The following is a 22,341-nucleotide window of genomic DNA, read 5'->3' on the forward strand; positions in this document are numbered from 1 at the left end:
ATTTTTCGGTTGCGTATTCTGCTCTTTTGGTCCGTGATACCGACTGGTACTTCCTCATAGGACAAGTCCTCTTGGAGTGGAAGCGGTTTATGAGCCAAAACATGAGAGGGGTTCGGGTTGTACTTGCGTAACATGGATACATGAAACACATTGTGGACCTTGGAGAGCTCTGGAGGCAGTGCCAGTCTGTAGGCGACAGTACCAATCTTGTCTAAGACTTTAAAAGGTCCAATAAATCGGGAGTTCAGTTTTTCCCTCCTACCGAACCTACTGATTCTCCTGAAAGGAGTGATCTTAAGGAACACCCGATCGCCTTTCTCAAATGCTAAATCTCTCCTCCGGGTGTCTGCATAACTCTTCTGCCTGCTCTGAGTCGTCTGAATCTTCTTTCTGATTTTAACTATTTTAGATGTGGTCTTCTCCACCAACTCCGGACCGAATAATTTTATGTCGCCCACTTCTTCCTAACAAATCGGCGATCTGCATGGGCGCCCATATAACTCCTCATACGGAGCCATGCCAATGCTCACTTGGTAGCTGTTGTTGTAGGCAAATTCTATCAGGGGTAGGTGGTCGTCTCAATGGCCCTCGGAGTCAATGACACAAGCTCAGAGCATATCCTCAAGTGTACGGATTGTCCTTTCTGATTGTCCATCAGTCTGAGGATGGAATGCAGTACTGAGAGATAACTTTGTTCCCATGACCTACTGAAAGCTACTCCAAAACTAAGAAGTGAACCTGGGGTCCCTGTCGGATACCACTATCACTGAAACTCCAATGCAATCTGATATTTTCCAGATATACATTCTTGCCAACTTGTCCAAGGGATCGGTCATCCTGATGGCTAGGAAGTGGGAAGACTTGGTAAGTCGATCAATAATTACCCAGATGGCGTCATGTCCTGAACGTGCCTTGGGTAATCCCGTTACGAAGTCCATGGTGATATGTTCCCACTTCCACTCCGGGATCGGTAAAGGTTGAAGTAACCCACCTGGGCGTTGATGCTCTGCTTGATCTGCTGACATACCAAGCATTTAGATACAAAGTTAGCTATGTCCCTCTTCATCCCATTCCACCAAAATCGGGGTCGCATGCTTTGGTATATTTTGGTGCTTCCGGGATGCATGGCAAACTTCGAGTTATGGGACTCTGTCATGATGTCTCTCTTTAACTCATTATTGTCTGGGATACACACCCTGTCCTAGAACCGGAGTAACCCATCGGCAGATACTCAGAATTCTGAGCTTACTCCTTGTTCTGCATCATTCTTGCGGGCTACTAGGGCGGGGTCGACTGACTGGGCTTCCCTTATTCTCTGTATTAACTCGGGCTGAACGGTTACATGGCCCAAACATGCGACTCTCTTCAGGTCCTGAAGCCGAACCTGTTATGTGGCTCCAATTTTCCTGCGTTCTGAAACCATCAAATGGGGTAAGATACCTGCACTTTTCCTGCTGAGAGCATCTGCCACCACGTTGTCCTTACCCGGATGATACAAGATATCACAATCATAGTCTTTAAGGAGTTTCATTCACCTTCTCTGATGCATGTTGAGATCCTTTTATGTGAATATGTATTTCAAACTCTTATGATCGGTATAGATCTGAAAGGTCTCTCTGTATAAATAATGACGCCAGATTTTCAAGACGTGTATGATTGCGGTAAGTTCCAAGTCATGGGTGGGGTAATTCTTCTCATGATTCTTTAACTGTCTGGACCCATAGGTTATAACCTTCCCATACTGCATCAGGACACAACCCAAGCCTAGATAGGAGGTATCACTATAAACTGTATATCTCCCCGATCCACTCGGTAAGTCAGTACGGGTGCAGTGGTCAGCCGCTCCTTTAATTCTGAAAAACTTCTCTCACAGTCATCATTCCACTCAAACTTGACATTCTTCTTTGTGAGTAGGGTTAGGGGAGCCGCTAGACTTGAGAATCCTTCGATGAACCTGTAGTAATAACCTGTCATTCCTAGGAAGCTACGGATTTCCTTAACTGATGTCAACTTCTCCCGGCCAAGTACCGCTTCAACTTTTTCGGGATTCACTGATACTCATTCCTTCGATATAATGTGTCCTAGGAAGGCGGTCTACTCAAGCCATAATCCACACTTACTCAGATTTGCATATAACTTCTTTTTTCTAAGAACTTACAAAACTTGAGTTAGATGGTGAGCATGTTCTTCTCTACTTTTTGAGTAGACAAAGATGTCATCGATGAACCAATAACAAATTGATCCAAGAATTCTCTGAAGACCCTGTTCATCAGATCCATAAAGATGGCCGGGGCGTTGGTTAGCCCAAATGGCATGACCAGGAACTCATAGTGTCCGTACCTGATTCGAAAGGCCATTTTGGGGATGTCTTCTTTCACCTGATGGTAACCTGATCGCAGGTCTATTTTGGAGAAGACCTGCGCACCCTGCAGCTGATCGAATATGTCGTCAATTCTGGGAAGTGGGATATTTGTTCTTGATGGTGACATTGTTCAATCCTCTGTAATCAATACACAGTCTCAACGTTCCATCTCCCTTTCTAGCAAAAGTGACTCCGGCACCCCCAAGGAGATACACTGTGTATAATAAAACCACTGTCTTACAATTTAGCAATCTGTTTCCTCAACTCTTCCATCTCAACGCAGCTCATGCGGTAAGGAGCAACCGAAATGGGCTGGGTGCCTGGTTATAGGTTTATAGTGAACTCAACTTCCCTGTCTACTGGCAGTCCGGGTAGTTCGTCCAGAAACACATATGGAAAGTCTCGGACTACCGGAATCTCTTATATACAAATTTTCTTCTTGGGCTTGCCTAGTTAGAGAAAATAACAAGGTTAAAGTACTTGAAAATTAAGGAAACTTGCCATCAAGGAATAAGTACCAAATGATTTTATTAATTTGTAAATGGCTCCTCATTGGGAGGATTAAATACAACTTTCTTGTTAAAGCAATCTATGGTGGCATGATACGCCGCTAGCCAATCCATCCCTAAAATTACATCAAAATCTCCCGTGTCTAACCCTATTAGGTCCACACTCAGTTTCCTATTTGCTATCTCCATGGCACAAGCCCTGTAGACAACTTTTTCTAATAGTGTTTCACCCCCAGTAGTAGACACAAATAACATTGAATCAAGTTTATCAGGTGATACATTAAGTTTGGATGTAAAAACATGTGAAACAAATGAATGCGATGCAGCAATATCAAATAAAACATGAGCAATATGGCTACAGATAATGTATATACCTTGTACCACGTCCAAGTCGGCATCGACATCCTTCTGTGTGAGGTTGTAAACCCTGCCCTGAAAAGGAGGTCTTCCTTAATTCTGGTTCTTCGGGCACTCTCTCGCATAGTGCTGGGCACTACCACATATGCGATAGGTATTGTTGAGGCGATAGCATGGTCGGTCCCCGTGATCTCTGCCGCAGTGCTGACAGATCTTGCCACGTGCTGTCCCTGGAGCCTGAGGGGGAGTTTGGATCGCCGGTCTGGACCTCTTATTTTATTGGACAGGCACAGTAGGTGCTGGTCTGCGGGGTGGAGCTAAGGGTCTGTGACTCCTTGCTGACTGAGAAAGGGTGTTGAAACTCCTCTCCACGATCTGCGCCTTTGCTAGAACGACTGAATATGTCTTGAGCTTTAGTACCAATAAGTGCTGCTTGATCTCTGGGTGGAGGCCCCATTGAAACCTCCTAGCCTTCCTGCCCTCATCTATCAATGTCTCAGAGGAGTATCGGCTCAGCTCTAGGAACTTACGAGCATATTCCGATACCGTCATGTTTCCCTGGACCAGCTAGATAAACTCCATCTCCTTTAGATTTCGGATGTGTTTGGGGAGGTACTCTGCTTGAAAGGCTGCTAAGAACTGTTCCCAAGTGACTTGTATAGGCAGGGTGGTCTGCTTGAGCTCCCACCAACGACCTGCTTCCCCCACCAGTATGTAGGAAGCAAGGGTAACCCTCTGCTCGGGAACCACTCCTAATGTCTTGAAGGCCTTCTCTATCTCCGCCAACCAGTACTGGACATCTTCGAAAGAGGACCCCTACAAAAGTGGAAGGGTTCAGTCTCTTGTACCTCTCTATGTAGCCCGGGTCAATCAGGGAAGGAGCTGGGTCCCATGGAAGAGGGACTGGGCCGGGCTGAGGATAGACTGGGGGGCCCTGTGGTGGCACCTGCTGATATAATGGGGGCACTAGATTGTACTGTGGCAATGTCGAACAGTACTATGGCTGGGGCACCAGATTATACTGTGGCGGTGGTGCCGTGGGGTACTGTGGAAGAGCAAGCTCGTGCTGGGGTGGCTCGGGATCCGCTTGCTGTAGCGGTGGCTCAACCTGTGGTAGTGGGGGAGGGTCGGGTAACTCTCTTCTCTCCTCTTGGCCTTGCTAGGCAACAATGATCCTTTCTAGCATCTCAAATATTCTGTCCACATCTTCCCGAAACAAATCATCCCGGGCTACTCGGTTTAGTGGAGGTCTTCCTCTCCTCATCTCTCTGCACCTGTATTTCACAAGGAATGGTTGAGTAACGATTAATCGGTTGGTATTTCTCTAAATATTATTGTGTAAGGGACAAGTTCGAGGAACGCAACTCTGATACCAATTGTAACAGCCCCAGAAATTCAAAGGAAATGTATATATTTATTCTAAGTGCGGAAGCGAAATAAAATATATTATAATTAACATCCCTTACACAATAATCAAAACGTATTAAAGATATGAAAGAATAAACTAACTAAAGGAAATACTATGAATGAATATTATAAGGAAAACTAATAAATCTTTAGGCTTCTACTCGCCGTCTTCCTGCGGAACGGGCTCGGGAACCAAGTTATCTTGATCTGAAATGGTTAAGTAAGGAATGAACTACACTAACCTAGTAAAGATGTCACACTATCTCACTGTCATAGAAGTAAAGATTGGTAGAAAATAAAAACGACCAATGGAGTATAATTTATAACGAATTCATTTATTAATAATAAAACCCTTTACTGTCCACTTACCTCAGTGGGATTCATGAAAACAACTTATGAAAACAATAACATTATAAACATCATAAGATCATGCACACTCTGTAACATAACACATATCATACTTTTGTATTTCAATCATCAGGCAACAAATTTCCTCTTTTATCAGCCTACTAGTATCCATGGGGATCCATAGGGGTCCCCGCTACACGTGAACCATTCACCTTAATTCCATGACCGTCCCCATACCCCGTCCGGTATGAGTGCCAAAACCATAAACCTCAATACCCCGTCTGGTATGAGGGTGAAGCGGGCCGTCCCCATACCCCGTCCGATATGAGCGCCAAAATATTTAAAGTCTCCATACCCCGTCCGATATGAGAGACCACATTCCCGGTAGGGTTCCCTATGGACCCGATCCGTCCACCATCTCCCATGATATCTAGTGAGGCTGTTGACTTATCCATTTATAAATTCACATCCCTTTTTATTTTTTTTAGTTTCAATTACCCAATCAACATGAATACGTAAACCAGTAACGCACAACAAACAAGGCAACACAACATGGGTTCACAATAATTCAAACCATAATAGATTAAACAGTGATTCATGCATACGAAATCACAGAATAAACAATCAAATACTATACTGTATTTAGACTGTAAAATACATCAAACAGGAACAGACCAACAAATACATCAGGTTCGGACCCCATTAGCAATCTTAATTAATTATACATATATATTAATTCATAAAATATCATTTTATCATTTATTAAGCTTTAATGTCGTGATAGAAAATTAGGTGAGGGATCCTTACTTGTTTCGGAATCTGAAATCAGGTTCTCACTAGGCCTACGGGTAGTCCCTAGATTTCCTGAATTTTTCTCCAGAAACTGAAACACACTTCTGGTACCTGCACATGTCCCCAAAAAATCCCAAATCAGACCCAGGGCCTATTCGGCCAATTTTGAAATTTCGGCACGGTGGCTCCGCCGTGCTCCGGCGATGGCACTGCCGTCCACGGCCGCGATCCGCCTCGGGTTGGCCTTTTTGGCCGTTTTCGGCCGAATTCGGCCAAACTTACATTGGTTCCTGTGATAAAACACCCCTAGGGCCCTCGGTGGGCCAAAAAATCCAGAAAACCGAGACTTACCGGTGGCGGAGCTCTCAGGTGCGGTGGCTCCTCCGACGCGAGTCCCGATTTGGTGTTTTGCTCGGGTCAACCTGTAGAAGAAAGGACGGTGGTCACAGTGGTGTAAAAATTACATCGAACGGAATCGAGAATGGCCTCATCGAAGGCAAAAATCGAAGAAACCTGCGGTGGCGTCGCTGGGCTTCGGCGATTTTTTTTCAGCCAATTTGCCGGTGGTTTGGCTCCAATTTGGCCACAGGTGGGTTCAGCATCGAAAACTAAGCCAAAGAGAGAAATTTTACCTCATTTGGCGGCCGGAAGGTGCTCCGGTGCGGCGGTGGGTGGCGGCGGTCGGTTCCTCTGGTGGCTGGGTTGTCTTCTTCGGTGAGGGTTCTAGCGGCTAGGGTTTGGGGTTGGTTGTGGATGAGATTATTTATAACCTTCCATTTTTAATCTGAGCCGTTCATCACGATTTAATCTGGGCCGTCCGATCGCGATTAAATTGGAAATGAATCTGGGCCATCCGTGCGTGCGTTTGATCTGGGCCGTCAGTGTGCGCGGGAACGGATCTCAGCCGTCCGATCGTGCGCACGCGGATCGCCCACGTGGCCCTTCCGCGTGGCCTTCCCGCGTCAGCGTCTCTGTCACGCGGTGTGTCCCGGTTGATCGAGTTGCTGATGTGGTGTAATTTTTTTAAATTGCGTTTTGACCTCCGGTTTTCGATTTTCTTTTCAAAAACACCCTTAGAATCTAAATTTTCACCCATTTTTACCAAAATCATTTTCAATTAAATCAAAAAAATAATTTTAACCCTTTTTATCATTATTATTATTTTTATTTCTATTTATTTAAATTAAATTAAATTAAAACTATATAATTATTACCTAATAAATTAATTATTAAAATAAAATAAAAATTGAAATAATTTTAATAATAATAAAAATAAAAATTAAGTGTTACATATAAACTACGAGGTAGACAATTGACAAAAAAAAAATTGAGGTATTAAATTAAAATTTTCAAACAATAAGGGATCAAACTGAAATTTGTTCAAAATTTTATGATGAGGATAACAAAATTTTAAAAGGTAAGAAGTCATGAACATACATATTTAGAAGACAAAATCAACATAATGTTAAGTGTCATAACATCACATATGTAGGTTCAACTAAACCTCCTGAATACTCTTATCCTATTTAGTAAATGAAGAGTTAATCATGTTAATCCTATCATCATATTTCCTCATATGTAGAAAAGAGAAAATGGGAGTGAGAATGTGTTAGGGAGAGAGAGAGAGAGAGAGAGAGAGAGAGAGAGAGAGCATAACCTAATCTCGCAAACCCACTCATAATACTCAAGGGAGGAAGAATTCAACTTAGTTATGTTAACCCTTTTGTCATGTCTTAATAACTATAGTAAAGGAGAGATCAACTCAATACTAATAATCTATTCATCATAGCTCAAGTTGATCTTATCAACTCTTAATCCAATATACGAAAGAAGGGTCCATCTCAATCTCATCAACCCATTCATCATAATATCATATCAAATTCTAATAAGTTAAGTACATTATTTCAATATCATTTTCTACAAAGTTGCATTAGTATTACTCCCTTAAAAGCATATAATATGTATCAAAACAATTTAGAAATAAATTGAATTCGGTATGGACAAAATGATGGATTATTTGCTTAATAAAGTCGTGCAACTCACCTCCTATGATCAGGGACATAACATGGAATGACCATTTTTCTTAATTCCTCAAACATTCATGTTAAGACAAACTGAAAAAGGAACTTTAAGAAGATGGTGTAAGTTAAAAATTAGAATTGGTTAAATAAGATGTTTAACAAAAACTAGATAAATTTTTTGCCAAAAATTAGATATTTACCTATATAGAAGAAAATATATAATAGAAACAAATGCAACTTTTTTGGGCTTATTATCCCAACTATCAAGTAATTTTTTTATTACAGAAGGTAAAAGAAATGAGATAACCAACATAAATTAATATTCGTTTAACTAGACATATGTAAATATGTTACAACTCATATAGATGTGTTCTCACCGAGTTAAACAATTAGTGTAGAAATTGCCTCTCATATGGAAATAAGAGATTTTAATATCTTAATCAAGATAAAGTAGGAGCCCTAATTTGAGCTTAAGTGTCCATAGGGTAGCGACAATAATCATCTTATTGTTGAAGGATGTATAGGTAGTGAAATGAGTCAACTTCTATAATGAGTTTCTTAATGCTAATACTCCAAGCCATTTGAAGGCCACTTAAATATTATAGAGTTTTACTATGAATATATGGCTAATAACATATTTCTCATAAGTTTAACCATTTATTTTTCTTGACTATTTATTATGAGGCCTCCTATAGACACTATCTTGGGGTAACTTCTTATAGAGTCATCAGTATTGAACTTTTAATGTTCTCTAAGTGGGACTTGCTAACTGATTCAAGGGAATATGGTGAGATCCTCATGGCTTATATAACGAGGTAACCTATATTATAATTATTCATTACAAACTTTCAATCATATAATTATCATCAATATTTTCTTTACAAAATTTCATGTGTGACAAAAAATAAATAAATAAATAAATTTTAATAAATAATAAAATTATAGCTACATTATCTAAATATATAATAAATAAATAATTAAAAATATATATATTATATTGAATAATGTGATATGGTTAAAATTAAAATACTTGAATCCATTCAATATTTTATTCAAATTTTTTAATTCTTAACTTAACTCTTGCACTTTAAATCTGCCTTTCAAGATTAATTTAGAGGAGGCTTCATCCCTCCCACCTCAAGAGTTCATATCTGAATGAAAATAGGTGTGGTTGAAAAGGAGTTTTACAAAACTCAAATCCAATGTGAACATATATTAAAGAAATTTGAACTCGGCTTGGATCCAATAGAGTTTATAAAATTTGCATTTATTCACACCATTGCGGATGCTGGGTTAAACCAAGCCAACAAGGTTATAAGATTTCTTTATTAAATTTTTAAGATGTGATGGCTATATCATGCAACCTTTTTATTAAAGATTGACTGTAAAAACACACACCAAGAATCTTGAGAGAGATTGAATAAAAAGAACTGATAGGGACTAATAAAAATGTTGAAAAATCATTCAACAAAAATTGACAAAGTAAAAGACTTGTAAGTAATGATTATAAAGTAGTCTACACTTAACATTATTGCTCAACTAATTTAAAGCTAAAATATTAAAGTACAAAAAATAATACATGGTTTTAATCTTAGTAAAAATAATAGTAATTTTCAAAAAGAAATGGAAACTTGGTAATCAGGAAGCTACAACTTATCTTCCACCAAACTTCCCATATAATAATGTAGAATCTATGTCAAAATCATATCAATTAATTATTTTACTTATGGACTTGACATTTTCTTAATTTAGCTTACGATTTACATCTCTAACACCTGCGTTAATATTTAAATTAGCCGAGTAACTCAGAATCTCCTTTTATGATGCTCAACTTACCACGAACTGTTTTTCCTTCATCCCCGGTTTCTCTATCTTATTATAAAATTGTATTTTCTTCCACTTCAGTAATTGTGTTTGTTATGTGCTAATTGCAAAGTATGAGACTCATATCAAAAGTGCACGACTCTATCTCATTAATAGCTAGTTTTTAAGGTGTTGTTCTCTTAAATTCATTTAAATGATGTTTAAAGCAATCCACCATCTACACAAGTTACAACCATGTGGCATGGGCACTAGGACAAGGTACGAGACTTCGAACTCATATTGAATGCACACAACTAATGTGGGATTTATATGAGTTTGAGCTCTCCCTCCTGGATAATTAGCTTTTTAGATGTGGTTCTCTTAAACTCGTATGAAATTCACTCACCCACAAGAATCAATGGGGAAGAAGAGAGGATTTTGAAATGTGAAGTAAATCCCTCTCTGGATTTAGTTAGGATGCAATCATAGAATGGACGACCTAGCAATTGTTAGTGTCAATATATTTTTTATTTTAGGTAAAATGTTAAAACTATATGGTATTTGTATAGTTGAATTCAATAAGTTTTTATTATCAAATTCAAAAAACTGGTTATTGTATACCAAATAAAATAATTCTAAGTCGATTATATTCGATTTCAATAAATAATCAAGATAATTTAAATCGGTCAATTCGAGTTTAACAAGCCGTGAATTTTTATGATGTCCTTAGACTTGAAAACATTTAGAACCAAACGTAATGCAAGAAACTTGTTTTCATTTAAACCCAATCCGATAACCTTTATATTTTACCAATTTTACCACTCTTACTTCAATGTTTAAATTTTTTATAAAAAAAAAACAAAACAAAACAAAAAATGAATGATGAGATGAGGGCTATAATTTAATTTAATAATTAGATTTAACACCTTTAATTTTTAAACAGTAAAATCTGTTTATATAATATTTTTGCATAATTTCAAAATAGTATTATGTTCTTATATATTACTTCAAATGCAATCACATTTTTATAACATTTTTTTTTTTGTTAAAAAACGTTTTAGTACTGAGAACATATGATTTAAAACAACTACGAGAGTTTATGTAATGATTTTTTTAAAATTAAATTATAACAAAGAGCGTAGTAGGATAATATTTTTTAAAAAATTGTAAAAATTAGATATGATAAAATCTTCTTTTTATAAAAATAAGTCATTGTATTAAAATTATTAATCCACATTACATATAACATATTATCCAATATGGTATATTATCGAATTAAGTTCTAATATATTTAGCTTTTTGTATCTTCATCTAACTAATAAATTGGACATAAATTTAAAATTGTTTCACAAAAAATATGTAGGTTGAAAATTAACTAAAAATATAAAAAAATTAAAAATTTATTATACTCTATTTTAAAATAAGTATTAGAATTACATTTTTCCTAAATAAAAATTAAAATATTTTAAAATAAAGTCACAGTCTTTTTTAATAAAAAATTATTTGTTAGTGATTTTTTCAAGTCTTAGGTAACTGTATTAAATATTATAAAATACACAAATGCAAATTAATTATGTATAACCAACATTACATATAGAGTATTTTCCTATTTTAGAATAATAATAGGAATTCTCATATTTATTTTAGGGCTAAACTTGAAAAAAATAAATAAATGTTATTTAATAAATCTATGAAGAGTTAAAAATAGAGTTGTTTAATAAGAGTGCAGAAATACACAGTTTTTGATGGGTAATTAATATCAAAACTATAGATTAAGAAAAGGGTAAGGTTCCAATTATATTCTATGTCTAAAGTTGATTTATTTGTTAGGCATCAATATAAATTTCATATTTTTAACCTATACTTCTCCATTTGCAAAATAATGCAAATTTTGTTAAAACAATTACACCTTAAGTCTTTCGTAATTAAAAACTTTAGCAGTCAGATTTAAATTTCAAAGTTTTTTCACCAATAAACAATCTTTCTAAAAGAAGGCTATGAATTTCATATGAAAAATAAAATAAAATACCAATAAATCTGTAACTGTACTAAAATGATAATACAAAAGGCATGAATGATCATAGAAAAAAGAAAATGGCAAGTAATTCTTCAACTACTCACAAGATGTATCAAACTGCAGTTCATATACTTCAGAGATCATTTTGTTGCTAAACTGATTGAATTATTTGAACTACTAGTTGTTTACAGTTAAAAAATAATTACTATTTCTGGCGGTATCAATCATAACCTATGCAGTAAATACTATCATCAAATTAGAAAAGTAAAACAGAATGTCACCCTGATCAGAAGATAAAAAAAGAAAATAAGCAACACTCAAGCTGCTTGAATTGCATTGGTACCCTTGTTTATATCTGATCCATTTACAGAAGCATTTGCATGAAATGCTGACTGTCTCGATGTCTCACCGAGTAACTTCAAAGATAGTGGTGAAGGCTCTCTGTGGTCTTTCCCTCTTTCACCTATACTGAGATGAGACATGCCAATCAGCTCATCAACATAGACAGGCTCATTCGGAAGGACTGGAATTGGTTTTAGGACCTGATGCTTAGAAGTCTCTACACCCTTCTGTTCTTTGAAAGGAACGGCATTTGGGGGCCAAATAGGATAAGGCACAGGTAGATAAGCTGGGAAGAATCCAGGCATAATGGGTGCAAACCTAGTTGATGGTGTGAGAATTTCTTCAGCTTCTTTAATTGTCTCTTCCATCGGTTCAAACTCTGTTTTGAGCGAAAGATTTAACGAAGGCAATGAATTTCCATTATCAGCTTCTCTTCCACTTGGTGAAGGCAACAATACCTGTTCTTCTGGCACTGAAGGTGTATCTGTGACCTGCAGAGCAGATAAACAGCCCATCAAACTCATCTCCCTCTACCAACACAATGAATCATTGCCTTAATTTCTTAGACATGAACAAGTACATGGACAACATCAGTTGTACAGGTCAATTGATTACAATAGAGAAACAAAACATGGACATAACATACATGCTGCATCAAAGAGTTCTACAAGGCTCTCCCCAACCCTCAATGTTTATCCAGTGTGTGAGAAAAGTAACAAGTGCATATACATATTCACTCGTGAGAATGTAAAAGTAATAGTAAAGAGACCAGTACAAACCATATCATCTGGAACCATGTCAAAGAGGCTGGAACGTCTTTTTCTTCTGGTAGAATTGGTTTGCCGAATGAAATACTTCTGGGCATGACTAGCCACTTGGGTGGGAGTCCTTGAAACAACATAGTTTCGTGCTATACCACGCCAATCACCTTTCCCCAGTTTCTGAAGCCCAATTAAGAACAATCGATGCTCCTCTTCTGTCCATGGAATACCTGAGAGTAAAACCACATCCAGTTAACAAACAGAAACTCTTTGATCATTGGTGACAAGAGTCCTGCTCTATAATCTAACTACTAAATAAGAAATTTTAGCAAAGGAAGCAGGTCTGCATATGTATTGTTTAGTTGCAAACTGCAGCCAACATAGAGAGACTAAGGATTTGAATTATGATACATAACAGGAAGAAATGCAAAAGCAAGAAAAATAGAGAAAACAACCATTCATATCCTCCTTTGTATCACAAATAATCAGCCAAATCCATAAGGAGGAAAACCAGTGACCAAGAAACAACAGGGACTACTAGGTCCATCCAAACAAAAAAATGTAACAGAACCAATAGCTCTCATGATCAAATGGATGAATAGTAGCTTTATTGGCAGAAAATAATATATTCATGGATATAAAATTTCATTAACTCTAGGGCCAAGACATCCAAAGGAATCGGAGCGAAGAAATCACCTTAAGATGCAAACCATGCCATAAGCTGCTGTCTAGCAATGGTATAATGCAAGATGAAATAGGTGTCCCAATATTCGATAATTCAATTTAATTTTGCCATTTCAGTGTAGAACTGATGTAGTATACCAAACAACTGCGTTAGACATAGAAAAGGTAAACCGTTATCTAGAAAACACCACATTCCCTACATCAGTCCAGAATAAACTACCTGATAATGTCAATCTATCAACAATACTGAAGTCTCCACTCTCTTTGTTAACTTGTAGAGAAATATATCCCGACAATACAGCTCATCCCATAAGGTGATATTTGAATAATCGTTTAAGATCATATGAAACATATTATAAAGGTCTTTTAACTAATCTGCTAGACCTCAACTTAGTGTAGTAAGGAGATTAATTGGAACAACAATAATGGAGTTCAAAATCTCTAAATAAAGTACAAGCTTCCTAGACATATTTTGCAATCATATGTATATCATTTTATAACCTAACATTACTAACTTGACAAGGTAACACTTACAAATTTTTTAGAAAACTAAGCAAAGTGCATCTGATTGAGTTTCACAAAGACAAATGCAAGGTTTTAATTTTGCAGAAGACACTTGTAAAGAAACATAGCAGTAATGTGAGTTGGATGGCTTTCATATAGATACTGAACAACTCAACTATACTCAGCAATACCTCCATCCCATTAAACTAGTTTGGATAACAATTATGGGGGGAACTCAAACAAATTATGTCCTGTTTAAATAATTTCTGCTTTTGATGATTAAAGGCATTGCTGTACCTCTGCATCTACTAATTATCTGCAAAAGCCAATACCCAGAAAAGAAATCCCAGCTATGTCACAAGAACAACAGTTGCCAGTCTAACCAGTAGAAAACATTGAAACTTGAAAGAATGCAGACTTTTTAGCCAGGGATATGAGGGACAAGCAGGATAAATTTTGTTAAAAAACCCATGAGCACCAATGAAGCCAAATGACAATGAAACAATCATCATCTGGAATTTAATGAAAATGTTACAGACACAAATACATCAATATGTATGATTTTTTATGGGGGTCAATGCATTGCATCACGGTAATATAAACACGTGGGGTATTTATGAAGAAGCAAAAAGCCCCTTTAAAGAAAACCAAAAACAGAGCAGAAGCAAGGTGAATTTATTTCATTTCCCACTCAAAACTGAACTAACATTTAAGAACGATAAAATGTTTCAAATCCTGTAATATAAATGAAATCACCAAAACACTGCATCAACCAATTTTTCGTTTAAAGAAATACAACCATAGAATTTGATATGGAATTATAATTTTCTTAAGAAAAACAGATATTCATATTGAAAGTATAGAAATAAAACTACTCGAAAAAGAAAAAATAATAAAAATGGAAGATTAACTTCATAAAAAAGTGATTGAATATATAAAAGCACACCCGCCGAAAACGGAGATAAAAGACAAGAACAACAACGAGGAATATAAGCAATTCACAAATATAATACCCAAGCCGCCATGAGAAAACAAAACTCATCGTCTCAGACTTAATATATCCATCAACGAGAGAAATTAGAAGCTCAGAAAATGAGGGAGGAAGATATTGAGCAGTACCTTTCTTCCTCTCCGTGCGCCTGTTGGATGACCCGGAGCCATGAGCCGGGTCATCTGAGAGATAGCCCTCGGGAACATTAGCCGGGTCACGGACGTGATCCGATAGAGGCGAGTCGGGGTTCGGCGAAGCGGTGTTGGAGGAAGAAGAATGGTAGTGTGTCCCCAACAGGTTCCCCATGCTAGCGCTCTTCTTGATGATGGAGCCATCGGTTAAGCGAACGCCGAATAGCCTCACGCCACCGCTGCACGCGCCGCCACCGCGCGTAGGACACGTACGAGAGTTGTGCCCGTTGTTACTGCAATGCGAGCACCGCCGAGTCATCACTTGGCCGGAGTCAAAACAACCGCCACGATTCAGAATCAAATATAAAATAAATAAATAAAATAAAACTTATCTGTATCTATCTATATCTATATATCGATATAATTATAATTTTATCCGAATCGGTATACGATGGAGAAGAAGCAGTGAGGGAGAGAGGGGGGGAGGAGGAGGAGGGGAGTGCATGGAATGAGAGGAGAAGAATGAAAGAGGAGTTTTATTTGTGAGCGCGTGGGGCGTAAGGGGATGAGGGAGATAGGGATGGAAGGGTAGTTTAGGGAGTTTATAATCTCTGAAGCAGAGAAACGCGGTGGATCATTGGCTGGGACAGTTTGGAATGACGATATTGCCCTGTTCTTTTCTTGACTAATTTTTTTTTATCCAAAATTATTTTCCTTTTGTTTCGGAATTTTGGATTTTTAGGAAACTATCTGGTAAAAAATGGCAAAAAGAAAATTCAAAAAATTGTAGGTAAACCGTAAACCTAGATGGTTTGACAAATCCAAATACTTTGAATTTTTTTTTTTTTTGAAATTACAGATTTAACTGTAAATATAAATTTTCATATTACTAATAAAAATTTATTACTAATAATATTTTAATATTTTTCTTTTTATATTATTGACTTAATTTTAAATTTTTTAATGTCTAAAATTTATAATCATATTTATAAAGACAATTATCACCGAGAGATAAGGAATTACTACACGTTTTTTAGATTAAAAATAATTTTAATTGACATTATTTTGGTGCTCATTCATTTTGTAATTGACATACACAATGAACAGTCAGAAGGGGTGAAGCCGTGATCAATACGAATAAATTATTAAAAAAAAAAAAAAAAAAAATTAATAATAAACCAATACGGATATTTATGAATTTCAAAATAAGTCAGATTGATAATTAATTAAAGGGGAAGATTCAAAATGAAGATTGGGATAGGTCCGAAAATATAAGTATAATCTCGTATGGACCAAAGTTTTTTTTATTTTTTATTTTTTTGTATTTTCTTACTAATCGATTTATTTCATGATCAAATATTGTTTGATCTTATCTAATATAATCTAAATCGAAAATTAAGTTCAATCTAAATTTTTGGTCTGAATTAAAAAATAAATAAATTATATTTCCATAAATTATACAAATAAGAATTAATGAAAAATCTAAAGAACTAAATTTTTCTGTACAGAAAGTGTAAAGTACTTTTTTTTTTTATTTTTTTTTATTTTGGTTATAAGTTAATGAGTTTTTTTAATGCACTAAAAATATATACAATGATTAATTGAAATAAAATATTTATTGAATCTCGTATCATAATTCTAAATTCCCATTAAATCCTTTAGATTTACTTTGGAAAAGAAAATAAATGTGATGTTTGAATTTATTTATAAAAAAAAAATTCCATAGTAACTTTGATATTGAAATGAATTATCGCCATTGAAATAAAATCAGAATATTTGGGTTAAATAATTGTGTTAGTTCCCAAACTTTAGTCAACATTACATTTTATTCTTATATATACTTTTTATTATAAAACAGTCCCCAAACTTTTAGATTTGTTTATAATGCATTAGATGTAACACCCTAATTTTTATTTTTATTTTTATTATTATAATTTTATTTTTATTTATTTATTTATTTAAGTAATAATATAATTATTTTAATTTAGTTTAATTTAATTTAATTTAATGGAAAATAAAACTAATAATAATGATAAAAATGGGTAAAATTATTTTTGAGTTTAATTGAAAACAATTTTGAAAAAAATTGGTGAAAATTCGGATTCTGTGGGTATTTTTGAAAAGAAAATCGAAAACCAGAGGTCAAAATGTAATTTAAAAAAATTGTGCCACGTCAGCAGCCCGATCAGCAGCTCCGGCTAACCAAGACACGCCGCGTGGCAGAGACGCTGACGTGGGAAGGTCACGCGGAACAGGCCACGTGAGCGATCCACGTGCGCACGATTGGATGGCTGAGATCTGTTCCCGCGCGCACGGACAACCCAGATCAAACGCACGCACGGACGGCCTGGATTGCACGCGTGCGGACGGCCCGGATTGCACGCGTGCGGACGGCCCAGATTGAATCGCGCACGGACGATCCAGATCGCATCGCGATGGACGGTCCAGATTCATTTCTAATTTAATCGCGATCGGACGGTCCAGATTAAATCGTGATAGACGACTCAGATTAAAAGTGAAAGGTTATAAATAATCTCATCCACACCTAACCCCAAACCCTAGCCGCCAGAGCCCTCGCCGGAGAAGACAGTCCAACTGTCGGGGGAACCGACCGCCGCCACCCACCGCCGCACCGGAGCACTTTTCGGCCGCCAAACGAGGTAAAATTTCTCCCCTTGGCTCGGATTTCGATGTTGAACCCCCCTGTGGCCAAATTGGAGCCAAACCACTGGCCAATTGGCCGAAAAACGCCGCCGAAGCCCAGCGCTGCCAAGAGTTTTCTCAGTTTTTGTCTCCGATGAGGCCATTCCCGATTCCCGTTTGATGTAATTTTTACACTACTGTGACCACCGTCCTTTCCTCTACAGGTTGATCGGAGCAAAATACCAAATCGCGACTCGCATCGGAGGAGTCGCCGCACCCGAGAGCTCCGCTGCCGGTAAGTCTCGATTTTTTGAGTTTTTCGGCCCACCGAGGGCCTTATGTGTGCTTTATCACAGGAACCAATGCAAGTTTGACTGAATTCGACTGAAAACAGCCGGAACGGCCAACCCAAGGCAGATCGCCGCCGCAAGCAGCGACGCCGTCGCAGGAGCACAGCAGAGCCGCCGTGCCAGAATTTCGAAATTGGCCAAGGAGGCCCTAGGTCTGATTTGGAGTTTTTTGGGGACATGTAAAGGTACCGGAAGTGTGTTTCAGTTCTCAGAAAAAAATTCATGGAATCTAGGGACTGCCCGTAGGCACAATGAAAAAAAAAAACCGATTTTAGACTTCGAATCAAGTAAGGATCTCTCACCCTATTTCCTATCACGGTATTAAAGTCTAATAAATGATAAAACGGTATTTTATAGATTCATGGATATGTATAATTAATTAAGGTTGCTAATGGAACCCGAATCTGATATATTTTTTGGTCAGTTCCTGTTTGACTTATTTTATAGTCTAAATGCAGTGTAGTATCTGATTTCTTTATTCTGTGGCTTCGTATGCATGATTCACTGTTTAATTTATTATGGTTTGATTATTGTGAACCCGATGTTATGTTTGCCTGGTTTAGTGTTCGTTATTGGTTTACGTATTCATGTTGATTGGGTAATTGAGACTAAGAACAAATAGGAATGAGATTGAGTTGATAAATGGATAGGTTAACAGCCTCACTAGACATCCTGAGAGATTGTGGACGGACAAGGTCCATAGGGGACCCTACCGGGAACGTTGTCTCTTATACCAGACGGGGTATGAAGACTTTAAATGTTTTGGCGCTCATACCAGACGGGGTATGGAGACGGCTTGCTTCACCCTCATATTAGACGGGGTATTGAGGTTTATTGTTTTGGCACCCATACCAGACGGGGTATGGAGACGGCCCTAGAATTAAGTTGTTAAAATGAATGATTCACGTGTAGCGAGAACCCCTATAGATCCCCATGGATACTGGTAGGCTGGTAAAAGAGGAAATTTGTTGTTTGATGATTGAAATATTAAAAGTATGATATGTGTTATGTTACAGAATGCATATGATTTCATAATATTATAATGTTATTATTTTCATAAGTTGTTTTCATGAATCTCACCGAGGTAGGTGGACAATAAAGGGTTTTATTATTGATAAATGAATTTGTTATAAATTATGCTCAATTGGTCATTTTTATTTTCTACCAATATTTACTTCTGTGACAGTGAGATAGTGTGACATTCTTTACTGAGTTAGTGTAGCTCATTCATTACTTAACCATTTCATATCAAGAGGACTTGGTTCCCGAGCCTATCCTGCAGGAAGACGTCGAATAGATGCCTAAAGAATTTATAGTTTTCCTTATAGTATTCATTTCTAGTATTTACTTTAGTCAACTTATTTTTTCATACATTTAATACGTTTTGGTTATTGTGTAAGGGATGTTAAACATAATATTTTATTTCGCTTCCGCACTTAGAATTTTTATATATACGTTTCCTTTGAATAAAGTCATTTTACTAACATCTAGAAAAAAGAATATTGATTAGTCTTGAGCCCTAAGACCACTTTGAAATAAAGTAATAAGCACTTAATGTTGAGAAGTGTTCCTAGCATCCGATTCATAGAATAATAATGTGTTACCAACAAAAAAATGTGAATTATCTCCATCTTTTTTTCCTCCTCTATGTTGTCAAGCCCGTAAACATATATTGCTTGTTGGCCCTTAAGATTAACTTGTTGAACAGTTCCATCCCTATGAAAAGTAACAATGAAGGATAAGGAGTTCTCTTGTCATAACCCCATTCAAATCGTCAAAAAGATGGTGGACCTCTATTCATCGTAGTTAAAAACTAGGAGGAAGTGATAAAAGCCTTCATCTAGTTACTCACGTCATACTGTAATTTTATTTAGAAGTTTTAATTAATTAATTAGTATAAAAAAAAAGGTCTTTTAAGTTTTGCTTAATTTTTATTATATTTTTAGCTAAAAATATCCAAAAATAACAAGCATAAAAAAATAAAAAATATGAAAAATGAAAAAGATAAAATAAATATGAAAAAATTGTTTAAGTAATTATGTCAAAGAAAAAGATATGTGTGTATATATACACACATACATATTTTAAAGCTTCAATAAAAAGTTTTGGAAATAAAACTTTTCGAGGAAGGTTTCAAAAAGTATATATATGCATATAAGTAAATATTTGCTCTCATATAAGTCTATACTTTTAAAGTTATTTAAAACCGAAATAGTCTTAACTTTTTGAAAATGGCCAATTAGCCCAACGCTAAGTTAAAATCTCAAGCTCAATTTCATGTCTAAAGTCCAAATCCTTTAAAAATTCTAAGTCATTTACAATTAACTAAAAGACTGTTCAAATTTCTTTTAAGCCCAAGCCTAATCCCCTTCTATTCCTCTTTGCGCTAGGATTCCATCCCGTGTCCTCTTTGCTTTTATCAGGGGTAGATGGTCATCCCAATGGCCCCCAGAGTCAAGGACACAAGCTCAGAGCATATACTCAAGTGTACAGATTGTCCTTTCTGATTGTCCATCAGTCTAAGGATGGAAGGCAGTACTGAGAGACAGTTTTATTCCCATGGCCTGCTGAAAGCTACTCCAAAACCAAGAAGTGAACCTGGGGTCCCTGTTGGATACCACTGTCACTGGAACTCCATGCAATTTGACTATTTCCCGGATATACATTCTTGCTAACTCATCCTGATGGCTAGGAAGTGGAAAGACTTGTTAAGCCGGTCAACAATTACCCAGATGGCGTCATGTCCTGAACGTGCCTTGGGTAATCCCGTTACGAAGTCTATGGTGATATGTTCCCACTTCCGCTCCAGGATCGGTAAAGGCTGAAGTAACCCGCCTGGGCGTTGATGCTCTGCTTTGACCTGCTGACATACCAAGCATTTAGATACAAAGTCAGCTATGTCCCTCTTAATCTCATTCCACCAAAACCAGGGTCGCATGCTTTGGTACATTTTGGTGCTTCTGGGATGCATGATAAACTTCGAGCTATGGGACTCTGTCATGATGTCTCTCTTTTAACTCACTGTTGTCTGGAACACACACCCTGTCCTGGAACCGGAGTAACCCATCGGCAGATACTCGAAATTCTGAGCTCACTCCTTGTTCTGCATCATTCTTGCGGGCTACTAGGGCGGGGTCGACTGACTGGGCTTCCCTTATCCTCTGTATTAACTCGGGCTGGACGGTCAGACGGCCCAAACATGCGACTCTCTTCAGGTCTTGAAGCCAAACCTGTTGTGTGGCCCCAATTTGCCTGCATTCTGAAACCATCAAATGGGCTAAGATACCTGCACTTTTTCTACTGAGAGCATCTGCCACCACGTTGCCCTTACCCGGATGATACAAGATATCACAATCATAGTCTTTAAGGAGTTTCAACTACCTTTTCTGATGCATGTTGAGATCCTTTTGAGTGAATATGTGTTTCAAACTCTTATGATCGGTATAGATCTGAAAGGTCTCTTCGTATAAATAATGGCGCCAAGTTTTCAAGGCGTGTATAATTGTGGCAAGTTCCAAGTTATGGGTGGGGTAATTCTTCTCATGATTCTTTAACTGTCTGGATCCATAGGCTATGAACTTCCCATGCTGCATCAGGACACAACCCAGGCCTAGATAGAAGGCATCACTATAAACTGTATATCCCCCCGATCCACTCGGTAAAGCCAGTACGGGTGCAGTGGTCAGCCGCTCCTTTAATTCTGAAAAACTTCTCTCACAGTCCTCATTCCACTCAAACTTGGCATTCTTCTATGTGAGTCGGGTTAGGGGAGCCGCTAGACTAGAGAATCTTTTGACGAACCTGCGGTAATAACCTGCCATTCCCAGGAAGCTACGGATTTCCTTAACTGATGTCAACTTCTCCCAGCCAAGTACCGCTTCAACCTTTTCGGGATTCACTAATACTCCTTCCATCGATATGATGTGTCCTAGGAAAACGGTCTGCTCAAAACAGACTCCACACTTACTCAACTTTGCATATAACTTCTTTTTTCTGAGAACCTGCAAAACTTGGGCTAGATGGTGAGCATGCTCTTCTTTGCTTTTTTAGTAGACCAAGATGTCATCGATGAATATAATAACAAATTGATCCAAGAATTCTCTGAAGACCCTGTTCATCATATCCATAAAGATGGTCGAGGCGTTAGTTAGCCCAAATGGCATGACTAGGAACTCATAGTGTTCGTACCGGGTTCGAAAAACCATTTTGGGGGATGTCTTCTGTTCTTATTTTCACCTGATGGTAACCTGATAGCAGGTCTATTTTGGAGAAGACCTGCACGCCCTGCAGCTAATCAAAGAGGTCATCAATTCTGGGAA

The 22,341-nt window shown here is 37.3% G+C and overlaps 1 protein-coding gene across 1 annotated transcript; it reads right to left on the reverse strand.

Annotated features, from left to right (window-relative positions):
* Window positions 1-11,726: 11,726 nt before the first annotated feature.
* On the reverse strand, window positions 11,727-15,541 carry LOC110808147 (Homeodomain-like superfamily protein). Its single transcript, XM_022033536.2, has 3 exons — window positions 15,027-15,541; window positions 12,738-12,949; window positions 11,727-12,449 (listed from the first exon to the last, which is right to left on the reverse strand). Exons 1-3 carry the CDS (start codon window positions 15,346-15,348, stop codon window positions 11,934-11,936), a joined length of 1,050 nt encoding a protein of 349 aa, XP_021889228.2. The 5' UTR covers window positions 15,349-15,541; the 3' UTR covers window positions 11,727-11,933.
* Between the last annotated feature and the right edge of the window lie 6,800 nt (window positions 15,542-22,341).

The sequence above is a fragment of the Carica papaya genome, chromosome 4 (genome assembly GCF_054855325.1).
Source record: "Carica papaya isolate Zhongbai chromosome 4, ASM5485532v1, whole genome shotgun sequence".
Taxonomy (NCBI): Eukaryota; Viridiplantae; Streptophyta; class Magnoliopsida; order Brassicales; family Caricaceae; genus Carica; species Carica papaya.